At 53.7% G+C, this 11,941-nt stretch overlaps 1 protein-coding gene across 2 annotated transcripts; it reads left to right on the top strand.

Annotated features, from left to right (window-relative positions):
• Nucleotides 1-3,731: 3,731 nt before the first annotated feature.
• On the top strand, nucleotides 3,732-8,705 carry PPM1M (protein phosphatase, Mg2+/Mn2+ dependent 1M). Of its 2 annotated transcripts, none has more exons than XM_055134394.1 (10): nucleotides 3,732-4,084; nucleotides 4,808-4,917; nucleotides 5,062-5,316; nucleotides 5,696-5,808; nucleotides 6,308-6,392; nucleotides 6,487-6,605; nucleotides 6,764-6,827; nucleotides 7,044-7,151; nucleotides 7,244-7,392; nucleotides 7,688-8,705. In XM_055134394.1, the coding sequence occupies exons 1-10, from the start codon at nucleotides 3,856-3,858 to the stop codon at nucleotides 7,830-7,832; spliced, it is 1,377 nt and encodes a 458-aa protein (XP_054990369.1). In that variant the 5' UTR covers nucleotides 3,732-3,855; the 3' UTR covers nucleotides 7,833-8,705. The 2 variants fall into 2 exon arrangements, with proteins under 2 accessions (XP_054990369.1, XP_004615247.1); XM_004615190.2 differs by having other exon boundaries at nucleotides 3,796-4,084; nucleotides 4,794-4,917.
• Nucleotides 8,706-11,941: the final 3,236 nt, after the last annotated feature.

An 11,941-nucleotide genomic window follows, 5' to 3' on the forward strand; every position in this document is an offset into this window, starting at 1 on the left:
CTGTACTATTGACCCTCGTATACTTTCTTCACATTTATCAATGCCACGTATGTCTGTTGCATCCTCTACCATTTAGGTGTGCTTAGTATTTTCAGACGCTGAAGTTGGGAGCCACAAAGTGATTTGCCAAGGTCATATGGCATGAGCGTACCTGAGAATCTTTGTTTACTTTGCTCAAGAGGTTCTAACAGCCACAGGATAAGAAGTTCTATTGGGCAATGGCCCTCAGTGGTGCTTTTATCCGTATTTTACACCTCAGTGGTGAGGACATAGCCAGAGAAGGGAACTTCCTGAGAGACCATTTGGAGCCTGATCCAGATCAACTTCAGATTCTGGGATGTGGGCAAGACGCCCAAGGGCTAGTGAGCACCCAGACGGCCCCTTCTGCTGAGATCCAGTTTCAGGCAGAAAGATGAGAGAGCTGTGCAGAGCTCTGCAAATGAGTCCTGGGGAGTGTCTGGCCCCCCCTCCTTGACTCTACAAGGACAACCACTGAAATGAAATATAAGTGGCAAATAACCCTGTGTTCCCTCAAGGATACAACTTAATGATGGGACAGATGAAAAAAGCCCAATACTGAGACAGTAAATCCCCCTCCTAAACCTCATATGTTGCAATTTTGTTTCTTGTTTCAGCAATTTTTCAATGTTCAGTGTTGTGAAGGATCTTCATTCTCCTGCACTTCACTTCCCCTGACTTCTTTATCTTATACCTGCAGATTTGTAGCTTTTGGCCACCTTCATCCATTTTACCCACCCGCACCCCGTCCCCCTTTTCTGTATGAATTTAAGATTTCTTTCTTTTAGATTTCACATGTAAGGACATCTTCAATCTTCATCGTTCTGTATTGGACTTATTTCAGTGTGATGCCTTTGAGGCCCAATTGTGTAGTCACAACTGTCATGGTTGTCCTTTCTATGATTGTATAATATTCACTTGTGTGTATCTATAATATTTGTCTACTGTAAATAATGCAGCAGTGAACATGGTATTGTGGTTATTTTTTCTAAGATAGTGATTCTCTTTTCCTTTTATTTTGTGTGTATGTGTGTGCGTGTGTGTATGTGGGAGGGGGATCTAGGTGTGTGTGTGTGTGTGTGTGTGTGTGTGTGTATACAGGGGGCACACCTTGCTATGTTTGGGACTTTCTCCTGGCTCTGTGCTCAGAAATCACTCCTGGTGCAGGTGGGGAAAATAGTGGTGCTTAGGGGACCATATGGAACGCTGGGAATTGGATTCAGGTTGGCCATGTGCAAGGCAAGTACCTTTCTGGCTGTACTATCTTTCAAGAAAATAAGCAAAATAAATGTAATTAAGAACAGTAATGAGGACTGGAGCAATAGTACAGCAGGTAGGACATTTGCCTTGCACTCAGCCAACCCAGGTTCAATCTCTGGCCTCCCATATGGTCTCCTGAGCACCACCAGGACTAATAATTCCTGAATGCAAAGCCAGGAGTAATCCCTGAACATCACCTGGTATGACAAAAAAAGCCAAAAGACAAAGTAATAATAATAAAAGAACAGTAATGAGACTCAATGAAAACTATGTGCATTGTGAATGGAAAAAAGATGTCATCAAGATATTTCCATTTTCTCTAGGCTTACTTTGCCCTGTTCTCTCTGTCCTGCCAGGAGGAGACAGGCTTGCACTCACTCCAGCAGCTGGGAGTAGGGTGTCAGAGTGTCCCTGGGGAGGAAGGAGCTTCAAGACCCCCAGGAGGTTTTGGACCCACTCCAAGGAACCCCAGCATAGCATCGGACACCGGAGATGAGAATCAGAAGCTTCTGGGGAGAGGAAAAGGCACACACAGGCCACTCTGAAGGTCTGGGAATGCGAGAGATGCTGAATTTCAGCAACGGTGACAGTCCAAAGACATTGAACAAAACAGAGATCTAAACCAAGATATGTAAACAGAAAAGGCAGAATACAAACTCTATCAAATTGTCGGGGCCCCAGGAAATAAGATTCTGACCACGGGAAGCTGTGAGGGAGTGACCCGGGGAGAGGTCTGGAGTCCCAGGCAGGGACTGCGTGCAGCCAGGGGTTGTGGGGGGGGGGCAGGGGGTGGGGGGAGGTGGGACACTTAAGGACATGCTCAGGCCACCTTGGAACAGGGCAGAGAACACCGCCATGGGGCTGCACAGGCTGGGAGCACATCACAGCTGGGGGGGGCCAGCGCAGAGGGTGCATCTTCGAGGACAGGAGCCCTGACTTGGGGAGCCCAGCCCTCCCTGCACCCCACCCCAGGGAACGGGTTTGGGAAAACAGGCAGCTTCTAGGCTTTAGAGGCCTCTGAGCCATTGGCTGGTGGGGAGAAGCAAGTAACCCCATCCCACCCCCTACTGAATGAACCCAGCTCCGTGCTGGGTCCTTGTGCCATTTCTGTCCCAGTGGTGAGTTACAGCTCTGGTGCCCTCTGCCCTCTGCCTGCCTTTCCTCCCGCCTGCCCTGCAGGTAACCTGTCTCTTTGGGCACCTCGCCTGCCACCCACAGTGGGTGCAGGAAGCTGGCCAGCAGCTGTGAAATAGATTCTCTGTGGGAGGGGATTAGGCTCAGCTCCCTGCCCCAAAACCTTCCTCTTAGGGGAAAGGGGAGCCCCCTCAGGGCAGGGCTGGTGCCCAGGAGGAAGCTTGGCCCCGCCCTGTCCTTCCTGGGGGGTGAAAGGGGAAGAGAGAAACCCAGGCTGGGCTGTGGGTCTGAGTCAGCTGCACCCTCAGAATGGAACCAGCACACCCCAGGCTTTGGGCCACTTCCCTTCTCTTCTGGGCTCCAAGTCCTCTGGGAGGAAGGGGGGCAGCAGTCCTGCCGAGGGGGCTGGGCTGGGTTTTGGTAACCAAAGGATGCCAAAGTTCTCTGCTGCTGAGAAGCCAGAGCCATGGTACAGCAGGTAGGGCATTTGCCTTGCACACAGCTGACCCCCGCGTGCCGTTCAACCACCAGCATTTCATATGGTCCCCCAAAGTAATTCCTGAGTGCAGAGTCAGGAGTAACCCCTGAGCATGGCTGGATGTGAAAAACAAAAGCAAAACAAAGCAAAAACAAAACAAAGTTCACTGCGGACCTGATGGGCTGCGCCATTGTGCTGTGGCCCAGATTAGTCTTTTACTTCCCTTAGTCCAGGTCTGAATTGGTGGAGCCCACCCAGAGGGCAGAGCTGCATTTCTGGAGCAGGAAAATAAGACAGGGGACAAAGGAACCCCCTGGGGCGCTGAGCGAGGGTGGAGAGGGTGCACAGGGGCTCATTATATGGCCCCACTGAGTACACCTGCTTCTCATTTTCCCTTTTGTAATGTCCCGCCCCAGCCAGAGGCTGGAGGAGGGGCGGCGCTGGGACAGACACGCCTCTTTTGGGTGGGGAGAAGGCAGAATTTCCCTGCCAAAGGCCAGTGCTGCACACCAATGGGGACAAGCCTGCCTGCGTGACCCGGGCAAGCGACCTCATCACTTTAGGCCACTATCTTATTTCTTTTCTTTTATATTTTGTCTTTCTTTCTTTCTTTCTTTCTTTCTTTCTTTCTTTCTTTCTTTCTTTCTTTCTTTCTTTCTTTCTTTCTTTCTTTCTTTCTTTCTTTCTTCTTTTTCTTTCTTTCTCCTTCTCGTTCTTTTCCTTTCTTGCTTTCTCTTTCTCTGTCTGTCTGTCTGTCTGCCTGTCTGTCTGTCTTGCTTTCTCGGGAAAACCTCTATGCTCTTACCTGTAAAGTGGGGGTGAGGACAAGGTCTGCGGGTTGCTGAGTTTGGGTGGCGTTCGCCCCGGCCACGCCGAGTTCGGGGGTGGGGCTTAGGAGCCCCCGCCCCTGCCTGCGGCCCCGCCCGCCCCCGGCCCCTTCCTCCGGCCCGGACGGCCGCGCGGTGATGGTCCGGGCCGGGGCAGCCGCGCCATGTCCGCCTGCTGGTTCCGGCGCCGCTTCCTGCCGGGGGGTCCGGTGCCCGCGCCGCGCCCGCCGAGGCCGCGCGCCAGCCCGGTGCCCTATCGGCGGCCCCGCTTCCTGCGCGGCGCCGACGCCGCCCTCGGCCCGGGCGCCCGGCCGGTGCACAGCCCGGCGCGGGGCCGCGCGCTGCCCTGGAACGCAGGCTACGCCGAGTGAGTGCCCACCGGGGCGAGCCCCCCGCGCCCCTCCGCACAGCGGGCCCCGGAGATCCCGCCCCGGGCCCCGGGTCAGCCGGCCTTGCAGCTGCCGCCCCCGCCCCCAGCCGTGGGACGCACCACGGTTGCCCTCACTTCTTTTTTCCTACCTTTTCCCCGGTGCTTTTTCTTGGGGTCTCCAACCGCCTCCCCGAGGGCATGGGGTCGGGAAGCACGTGCTCTCCAGCCTCCCCGGAAAGCAGGGACTGGGTCTGGGCAGTGCTCCGTGCCCTCACCACCCTATGCACCGTGCTGTTGGCCGCTGTCGGGGCAGGAACTGTGATTAAGATGGGGGGGGGGGACTGGCAAGAGTTAGATCTCTTCAGCTTGCCTGCCCTTACCTTCCCGTCCGGCAGGTAGCAGGGGCTGGGCAGAGTTTTGCTCAAGCCTCAGGAAACTTAACAGGTCTTTTGTTTTGGGGCCTCAACTGGCCTTACCTGTTGAGGTAACCTGGATCAGAGATTACCTGGATCTGCACCTGGTCATTACTCCATATTCCTGCTTGGGGGGACCACATGGGATGCCAGGGATTGAACCTGGGTTGGTTGCCTGCCTGCAAGGCAAATGTCCTTCCCACAATTGTACTATTGTTTGGCCCCTTATCAGGTCTTTATCCTGATGTGTGTTAGGGATGATATGGGGAACCCAGCCCTGACTCTACCCTCAGGATCATCAATGCAGAGAAATCCGAGTTCAATGAAGATCAGGCTTCCTGTGGGAAGCTGTGCATACGAAGATGTGAATTTGGGACTGATGAGGACCAGGAGTGGCAGACCTTGTGCCCAGAGGAGGTGAGCACAGCCAGGCCCGAGCCCTTGGAGGGGGTGAGGGTCTGTCCAGAGGCCAGGCTGAGGGTCTTGTCCTGCTGTTCCTGCTTTGTGCAGGGACAGTTGGGGAAGCCTGGTGGAGCCTGATGCTCCGTCCTTCCCATCCAGTTCCTGAACGGCTGTTACTGGGCCCTGTTTGATGGGCATGGTGGTCCGGCTGCAGCCATCCTGGCTGCCAACACGCTGCATTCCTGCCTGCGCCGGCAGCTGGAGGCCATAGTAGACGGTCTGGTGGCCACTCAACCCCCCATGCACCTCAGTGGCCGCTGTGTCTGCCCGAGTGATCCCCAGTTTGTGGAGGAAAAGGGCATTAGGGCAGAAGACTTGGTGATCGGGGCTCTGGAGAGCGCCTTCCAGGAATGCGTGAGTGTGGATTCTGGCTGGGGGGGCCTCAAGAGCTCTGGGTGGTGGGGTACTCCCGCACACAGTGGAGCTCACCTGCTCTTTAGACTGCGAGGACAAGATTGAGTCATTGTCCTACTCACACCTTCTCCACTTCCCTAGCGCCTACGTTGTCCAGGGTACAAGGAGCTGGGTTTCCCTTCCGCAACATTCTGAGTAAAACTTCCCTCTTTGCAAGAATTACCTATGTAGACTCCTGATGACAGGGCTTCTGGGGTCATGGCTAGATTTGGGGTGGGACTGCCAGGTTTGCTGGTGGGAAGTGAACTGTAGGTGGGGATTTGGGAGGACGGTTGGGTGGCAAGGAAGCAGCAGCTAAGGCAGCCTCGGTTTGCCCCAGGATGAGGTGATCGGGCGGGAGCTGGAAGCATCAGGCCAGGTGGGCGGCTGCACAGCCCTGGTGGCTGTGTTCCTGCAGGGAAAGCTCTACGTGGCCAATGCCGGGGATAGCAGGTGAGTGAGCCCCGGCCGGAAGGGGGTGTGGGGTATGGGTGGCGATGGGGTAGTGCTGCTGCACAGGCCCCAGATGGGACTGGAAAGGGAGGGATGGGAATGGGTAGGACTGACTGCCTGAGTCAGTGTTTTGATTTTTTTTGCTTTTTGAGTCACACCTGGCAATGCACAGGGGTTACTCCTGCCTCTGCACCCAGGAATCACCCCTGGCGGTGCTCAGGGGACCATATGGGATGCTGGGAATCGAACCGGGTCGGCCACTTGCAAGGCAAACGCCTCACCCGCTGTGCTACCGCTCTAGCCCCTGAGTCAGTGTTTTGAATCTAAGGGTGGACATCAGATGCCAGGAAGGGCTGAGTCTGAAGGCCCCCTACTGCTGGCCCTGGACACGGGATAAGCTTGGGCAGAGCACGTTCCTGATGGGTGGAGGGATTGGCGGGCTAGGGGCGAGGGTGGAGACTGCGCCACAGATCTCTCCCTCCTCCCCAACCCCATCCAGGGCCATCCTGGTGCGGAGAGAGGAGGTACGGCCTCTGAGCTCAGAGTTCACCCCTGAAACTGAGCGACAGCGTATCCAGCACCTGGTAGGCACCTGGGCATAGGGAAGGTGTGACTCCAACTCCTGGGTCTGAGGGCCACCAGAGGACGCTTGATCTGAGCATCATCTCCCCACCCCAGGCCTTTGTCTACCCCGAGCTTTTGGCTGGCGAGTTCACTCGACTGGAGTTCCCTCGGAGGCTGAAGGCAGATGATTTGGGGCAGAAGGTTTTGTTCCGGGACTACTACATGAGTGGCTGGTGAGCACTGCCTGTTCCAGTGGGAGGGAGAATGCTAGGGTCTAGCCCCGCTGTGTGGCCAAGGACAGTTCTCTCTAACCTGGGTAGGGTGGGTAATATGTCAGGAGAGTTGAGGTGGCGGGTAGGGCCTGGGTTGACATGGACTTTGCCCCTGGTAGGAGCTACAAGTGTGTGGAGAAGTCGGATCTCAAGTACCCACTAATTCAAGGACAGGGGAGGCAGGTCAGTGAATGTCCCCCCTCCAAGAGTCCCTCTCCAGTTACCCCTCAGAGAAGTGGGAATCCCTTTGTTCCTTATTGGGGGTCTGTGGCTGGGCCCCGGGGTTTGCTCCAAGACCAAACGATGGTTCTTCCTTAACCCATGCCTCCCAAGCTGACCTGTGTTCTTTGTTTATTCATTTGCTACACTGCTGTCACCTCATACCTCCCTCATCCCCAGTCTCGGTTACTGGGAACACTGGCAGTCTCCCGGGGCCTGGGAGACCATCAACTCAGAGTCCTGGACACAAACATCCGGCTGAAGCCCTTCTTGCTGTCTGTCCCACAGGTAAAAGGGCAGTAGCCCACTCAGCTTCCATCTGCCCCATTGGGCAAGTGAAGCTGGTGGGAGCGCTGAGAATCCTCAGGCTTGACTTGTAGGTGACTGTGCTGGATGTGGACCAGCTGGAGCTGCAGGAGGACGACGTGGTCATCATGGCAACTGATGGACTCTGGGATGTCCTGTCCAATGAGCAGGTGGCACAGTTGGTACGGAACTTTCTCCCTGGCAACCAAGAGGACCCGCACAGGTACTTTGCTGCTGGGAACCGGCCTGGGCACACTAAGTAGTAGACTTGGAGTGAGTGTGGCTTGGAAGGTGGCCAGAATCTGGGTGGGCTCAAACTTCCTGGAGTGACTGTCGGTCCTAAAGTCTCTGGGTCTAGACTCCCGTGGTCCAACGTATATGGTCCTTCGAGGCTTGTGGCTTGCCTGGCCCCTCAGACGGTATTGCCTATTCCCCTAAGTATCCAGCCCTGCGTCGTGAGCTCTCCCTAAGGGCTGGCCTTGCTTCTGCACTGCCCCAGCTGAGGGATGTTTCAACAGGTTCTCAGAGTTGGCCCAAATGCTGATATACAAGACACAGGGGAAGGATGACGGTCTCACAGGGGAAGGCCAGGTGTCCTACGACGATGTCTCTGTGTTCGTGATTCCCTTGCACAGCCAGGGCCATGGGAGCCTTGGCCACTGAAGATCTGGACAACGCTTCCCAGCAGCACTCCAGGGCCAGCTGCACAGTGGACATCCCTCTACCCTGACCAACAGGAAACCCCCCCACACGCACACACACACACAGACACATAAGCAGAGCCTGCTGGTCCTGCTCCCAGACAGCATAGGGTTCTCATGTTACCACCCCCATACCCCCGTTCCAAGAGAATTGATGAGCAGGAACTATGGAGAGACCAGCCCAGCTCCCAGCTTGGACAGAGTGATGTCCATAGCATTCATTTTTATTTATTTTTTTTTTTGCTTTTCGGGTCACACCCAGCAATGCACAAGGGTTACTCCTGGCTCTACATTCAGGAATTACTCCAGGCGGTGCTCAGGGGACCATATTGGATGCTGGGAATGGAACCTGGGTTGGCCTCGTGCAAGGCAAACGCCCTACCTTTGGTGCTATCACTCCAGCCCCCTCATTTTGATTTTAAGGCCCTCAGAATCCTTAACAACCCACTCAAATGGGAACCCTCCCAGTCTAAGAGTACTGACCAAGGAGGGGCAGAGGTGTTTGGAGGTCTCCAGTCAATGGATTATCAGGGTTTTTCCTCCCCGGCCCTCAGAACCGGGCGAGGTGCCTTGGGAAGCTGTTGGAGCCTCCCACGGGCCGAGAGGCCACCTTCATCAGCGAGGACCACCTCATCTCCTGCTCTTCCCCACTCTGCAGGAGAGGCACTGTGGGGGCTCAAGTTGGGGGAGAACAAAGAGGGGCAAGAGGAGGTGGCAGAATGGGGATTCCCTTATAACTGCTTCCTGGTCCCGCCCTGCTCTAGGGTGATACACAAACTGTGCCTTTGTTTTGCTTCCTCATCACTTCCCTATTATTAAATCTGTGTGTAGAAGAGCCCTTGTGAGTCCTTTGGTTTGGGTTTTGGGTCACACCCAGTGGTGCTCAGGGATCATGCCTGGCGGGCTCAGCAGACCATATGGGGCGCGGGGATCAAAACTGGGTAGGCTGCATGCAAGGCAGTGAGTTCCTATACAGTTTACTGTTACAATACACTGGTTGGGGGGGGGCACACTCAGTGGTGCTCAGGGATTATTCCTGGCTTTGTACCCAGGAACAGCCCTGGAGGTGCTTGAGAGACCCTAAGGGATACAGGTGATTCAGCCAGGGTCTGTGGGATGCGAGGCATGTAATGTCTGTCTACTCTCTACTTTTCCCTTTTGTTCTTTGGGCCACACCCAACAGTGCTCAGGGTTTACTTCTGGCTCTGCACTCAGGAATATACTCCTGGCAGTGTTTGGGGACCAGATGGGATGCCAGAGATTATACCTAGGTTGGCTGTGTGCAAGGGACAGTTCTACCCCGCTCCACTATTGCTCTGGCCCCGTGATCCCTACAGTTCTTTTTGCTCTTATCTTCCAAGATCAGTTGGCACCACCTTAGCAGGTCTCCTATACACAGGACTATTTTCTTAGTGGTCTCCCTAAATTCCCAGTGTGGGATGAACTCCAGTGAGAACCTTTGTCCAGGGTACAGACGGCGATTACTATCCCATGAGCTCTAGACTTAAGATACCAGGACTGGCTTAGTGTTTTAGGGAATGGAGGGGTTCACAATGACAATGATCTGGAGAGAGTGTGGTGCCAGGGATCAAACCTGGGCCTCTCACCCACACTGAGTCTCTGAACTCCAGCCCTAGTTTCTTAATTAAATTTTGTTGTTAGACTTAGCTGGGGCTTTGGCTTTGCAATTTCATCTCTACAAAACTTTTATCATCTAGCACTTGTCAAGGCTGCTTAGGAAGCTGTCTTGTTGAATTGCAAGGCACAGCTTCCCCGAATACTACTATAGTTTTCAAGTGAGATAAGTTTTTAATTTTTTTCCTTTGGTCAGGGGCTCACCTGGTGGTGCTCAGGGGACCATATGTGGTATGGGGGATCAAACTTGGGTCACCTATATGTAAGATAAATGCTCAGCCTTTGTACTTTCTCTTTGGCCTGAGATGAACTAGATGAAATCTTTTAAGGCCGCTCAAAACCCAGTATTGCATGCAGCCTAGAAGGAAAAGGCCAAGAAGTAGTGAAATCTGCATATTTAACTCTTGGGGGAAGCTTAGAGAAGCTCTTTCCTGTCCATTTTGATTTTGTGGTTTTTGCCATACATGGTTGTGCTCAGGGCTTATTCCGGGCTTTGCGCCTAGGGATCACTTCTGGCAGGTGAGGGACCTTCTGTGGTGCCAGGAACCAAACCCGAGTTGGCCACATGCAAGACAAACATCCTACCTGATGTACTATTGTTTCAGCCCTGCCCCATTTAACTTTCATAGGGTCTACTCCTGGTAATCCTCTGCCTATCAGTGTGGTCTTATGGTTAATGAGTGGCCTGATGGTGCTGGCTACCAGGCTATATACCAGGGCTATCCCCACTGGAGGTTGGGGGTACAGGTCAGGGCTCACATATGCCAGGCATGTGCTCCACTAAATTAAGCTTTATCCCTGCCCCTCCAACCCATTTTATACTCTCATTTTCTGTTTTCCAGGGTAGAAATGGGGAAACCTTCTTAAATTCCTGGGTTTTTTTTTTGGGGGGGGTCACACCCGGCCATGCACAGGGGTCACTCCTGGCTCATGCACTCAGGAATTACTCCTAGCGGTGCTCAGGGGACCATATAGAATGCTGGGAATCAAACCCGGGTCGGTGCGTGCAAGGCAAATGCCCTACTCGCTGTGCTACCGTTCCATCCCCTTAATTTCTTACTTTTAAGAGTCCTAATCAGTCCAATTCTGTGCCCCTTCAGATTCTGGCAAATTGTTGGTTGATTCCAGGAGCCTGGGCAGCTTTTCCAGGTCTAGTTAGGCAGCTGGTAAATGCCTACAGGGGCTTCACTTCCTCTTTTCTCAGCAGTAATCTCTTCTCCCCCACCCGCCAAGTGTGGGCACATCCTGTGCGGCAGCATCCTATGTATGCCTCTTCACACTCCCCCGTCAACTGCGGAAACAGCTTGCCTCCACAGCATACTTGCTTTGTTTCTGACCCAGCCCAGTAACTGCTTATTCCTCACAGACAGAAGCCTGGGAGTGGGCACAGTGGGTCTGTTAGCAACAAGCAAGCCATAATAGGAGTTCAGCCGCACAGCAGGCATATGGACCCGTGTCTGCTGCAGCAGGCGCTCCTACCGTGTGGTGAGCCGAGAGGGTTTCTCCTCCCCCAGCAGTCTTGTCAAGAGAACCTATGATTAGCTTGCCACTCAAGAACTGGGTTTCCCCTCCACTGCTGTGCAGAAGGCAGAGAGCCCTGGGCAGACCTCCAAGAACTGGGGCAAAATGGAACACCCAAGGTTATCTTCTCTGGTTCAGAAAGGACCTGGCAAGAGACTGACAGCTGGAGAGAGCTCAGTGTACCAGGCTTGATCCCTGTGCACTGTACGAGCAAGATGTGATTTTTCTAAACTGCCAGGCACAACCCAGGAACAAAAAGCAGACCCTGCAGCTCTAGTTAGCAACTCAACAGACTAACAATGGGTTACCTACCAGTTGGTCAAGCCTTCTACCAGATCTGTTGCAAGAGTCTCAAAAACAAGAGGCACCATTATCTTGCCCCCCTTCCCCCCAACCAGGATTAAACAGAACAAACCTTAATCCAGCTAGAGGCTACCAATTTGACCAAAGATAAAAGGCACAGGGATGCAAGGAAACCTTGATTGGTGGCAGATATGTAGTCTTTGAAGTACAGACACTCATTTCTTTTTGAGGGGTAGAACTGTCCCTTGCACACACCCAGCAATGCTCAGGGTTACTCCTGGTTCTGCACTCACAAATTACCCCTGATGGTACTTAGGTGATCACATGGGATGCTGGGGATTAAATTTGGGTCAGCCACATGCAAGGCAAGTACCCTACCTGCTCAACTATACTCTGGCTGGTCCTGTAAGTGGTTTATTAGAGCCAGGTGTTGAGCAGACTCGGGCTGCTGTATTCTGAGGGCTGGGTCCAGGGCTTACTAGAAACAATCAGAGGCAGTCCCAGGGAACCCAACAATCCACCCCTACAACATTACCAGTGTGAGCCAGTGTGAGCCAAAACACTAATAGGAGAAACCCCTATCCCTCCCCCAACTCTATGATAAAAAGTCAA

Source organism: Sorex araneus, chromosome 4 (genome assembly GCF_027595985.1).
Source record: "Sorex araneus isolate mSorAra2 chromosome 4, mSorAra2.pri, whole genome shotgun sequence".
Taxonomy (NCBI): domain Eukaryota; kingdom Metazoa; phylum Chordata; class Mammalia; order Eulipotyphla; family Soricidae; genus Sorex; species Sorex araneus.

Bases quoted from the DNA above. Each gene is read 5' to 3' on its own strand.
- PPM1M (XM_055134394.1), top strand. From the start codon at position 3,856: ATGGTCCGGGCCGGGGCAGCCGCGCCATGTCCGCCTGCTGGTTCCGGC. The intron at 6,828-7,043 runs GTCAGTGAATGT...CCTCATCCCCAG, and splicing joins TTCAAGGACAGGGGAGGCAG to TCTCGGTTACTGGGAACACT. The intron at 7,393-7,687 runs GTACTTTGCTGC...ATGTTTCAACAG, and splicing joins AACCAAGAGGACCCGCACAG to GTTCTCAGAGTTGGCCCAAA.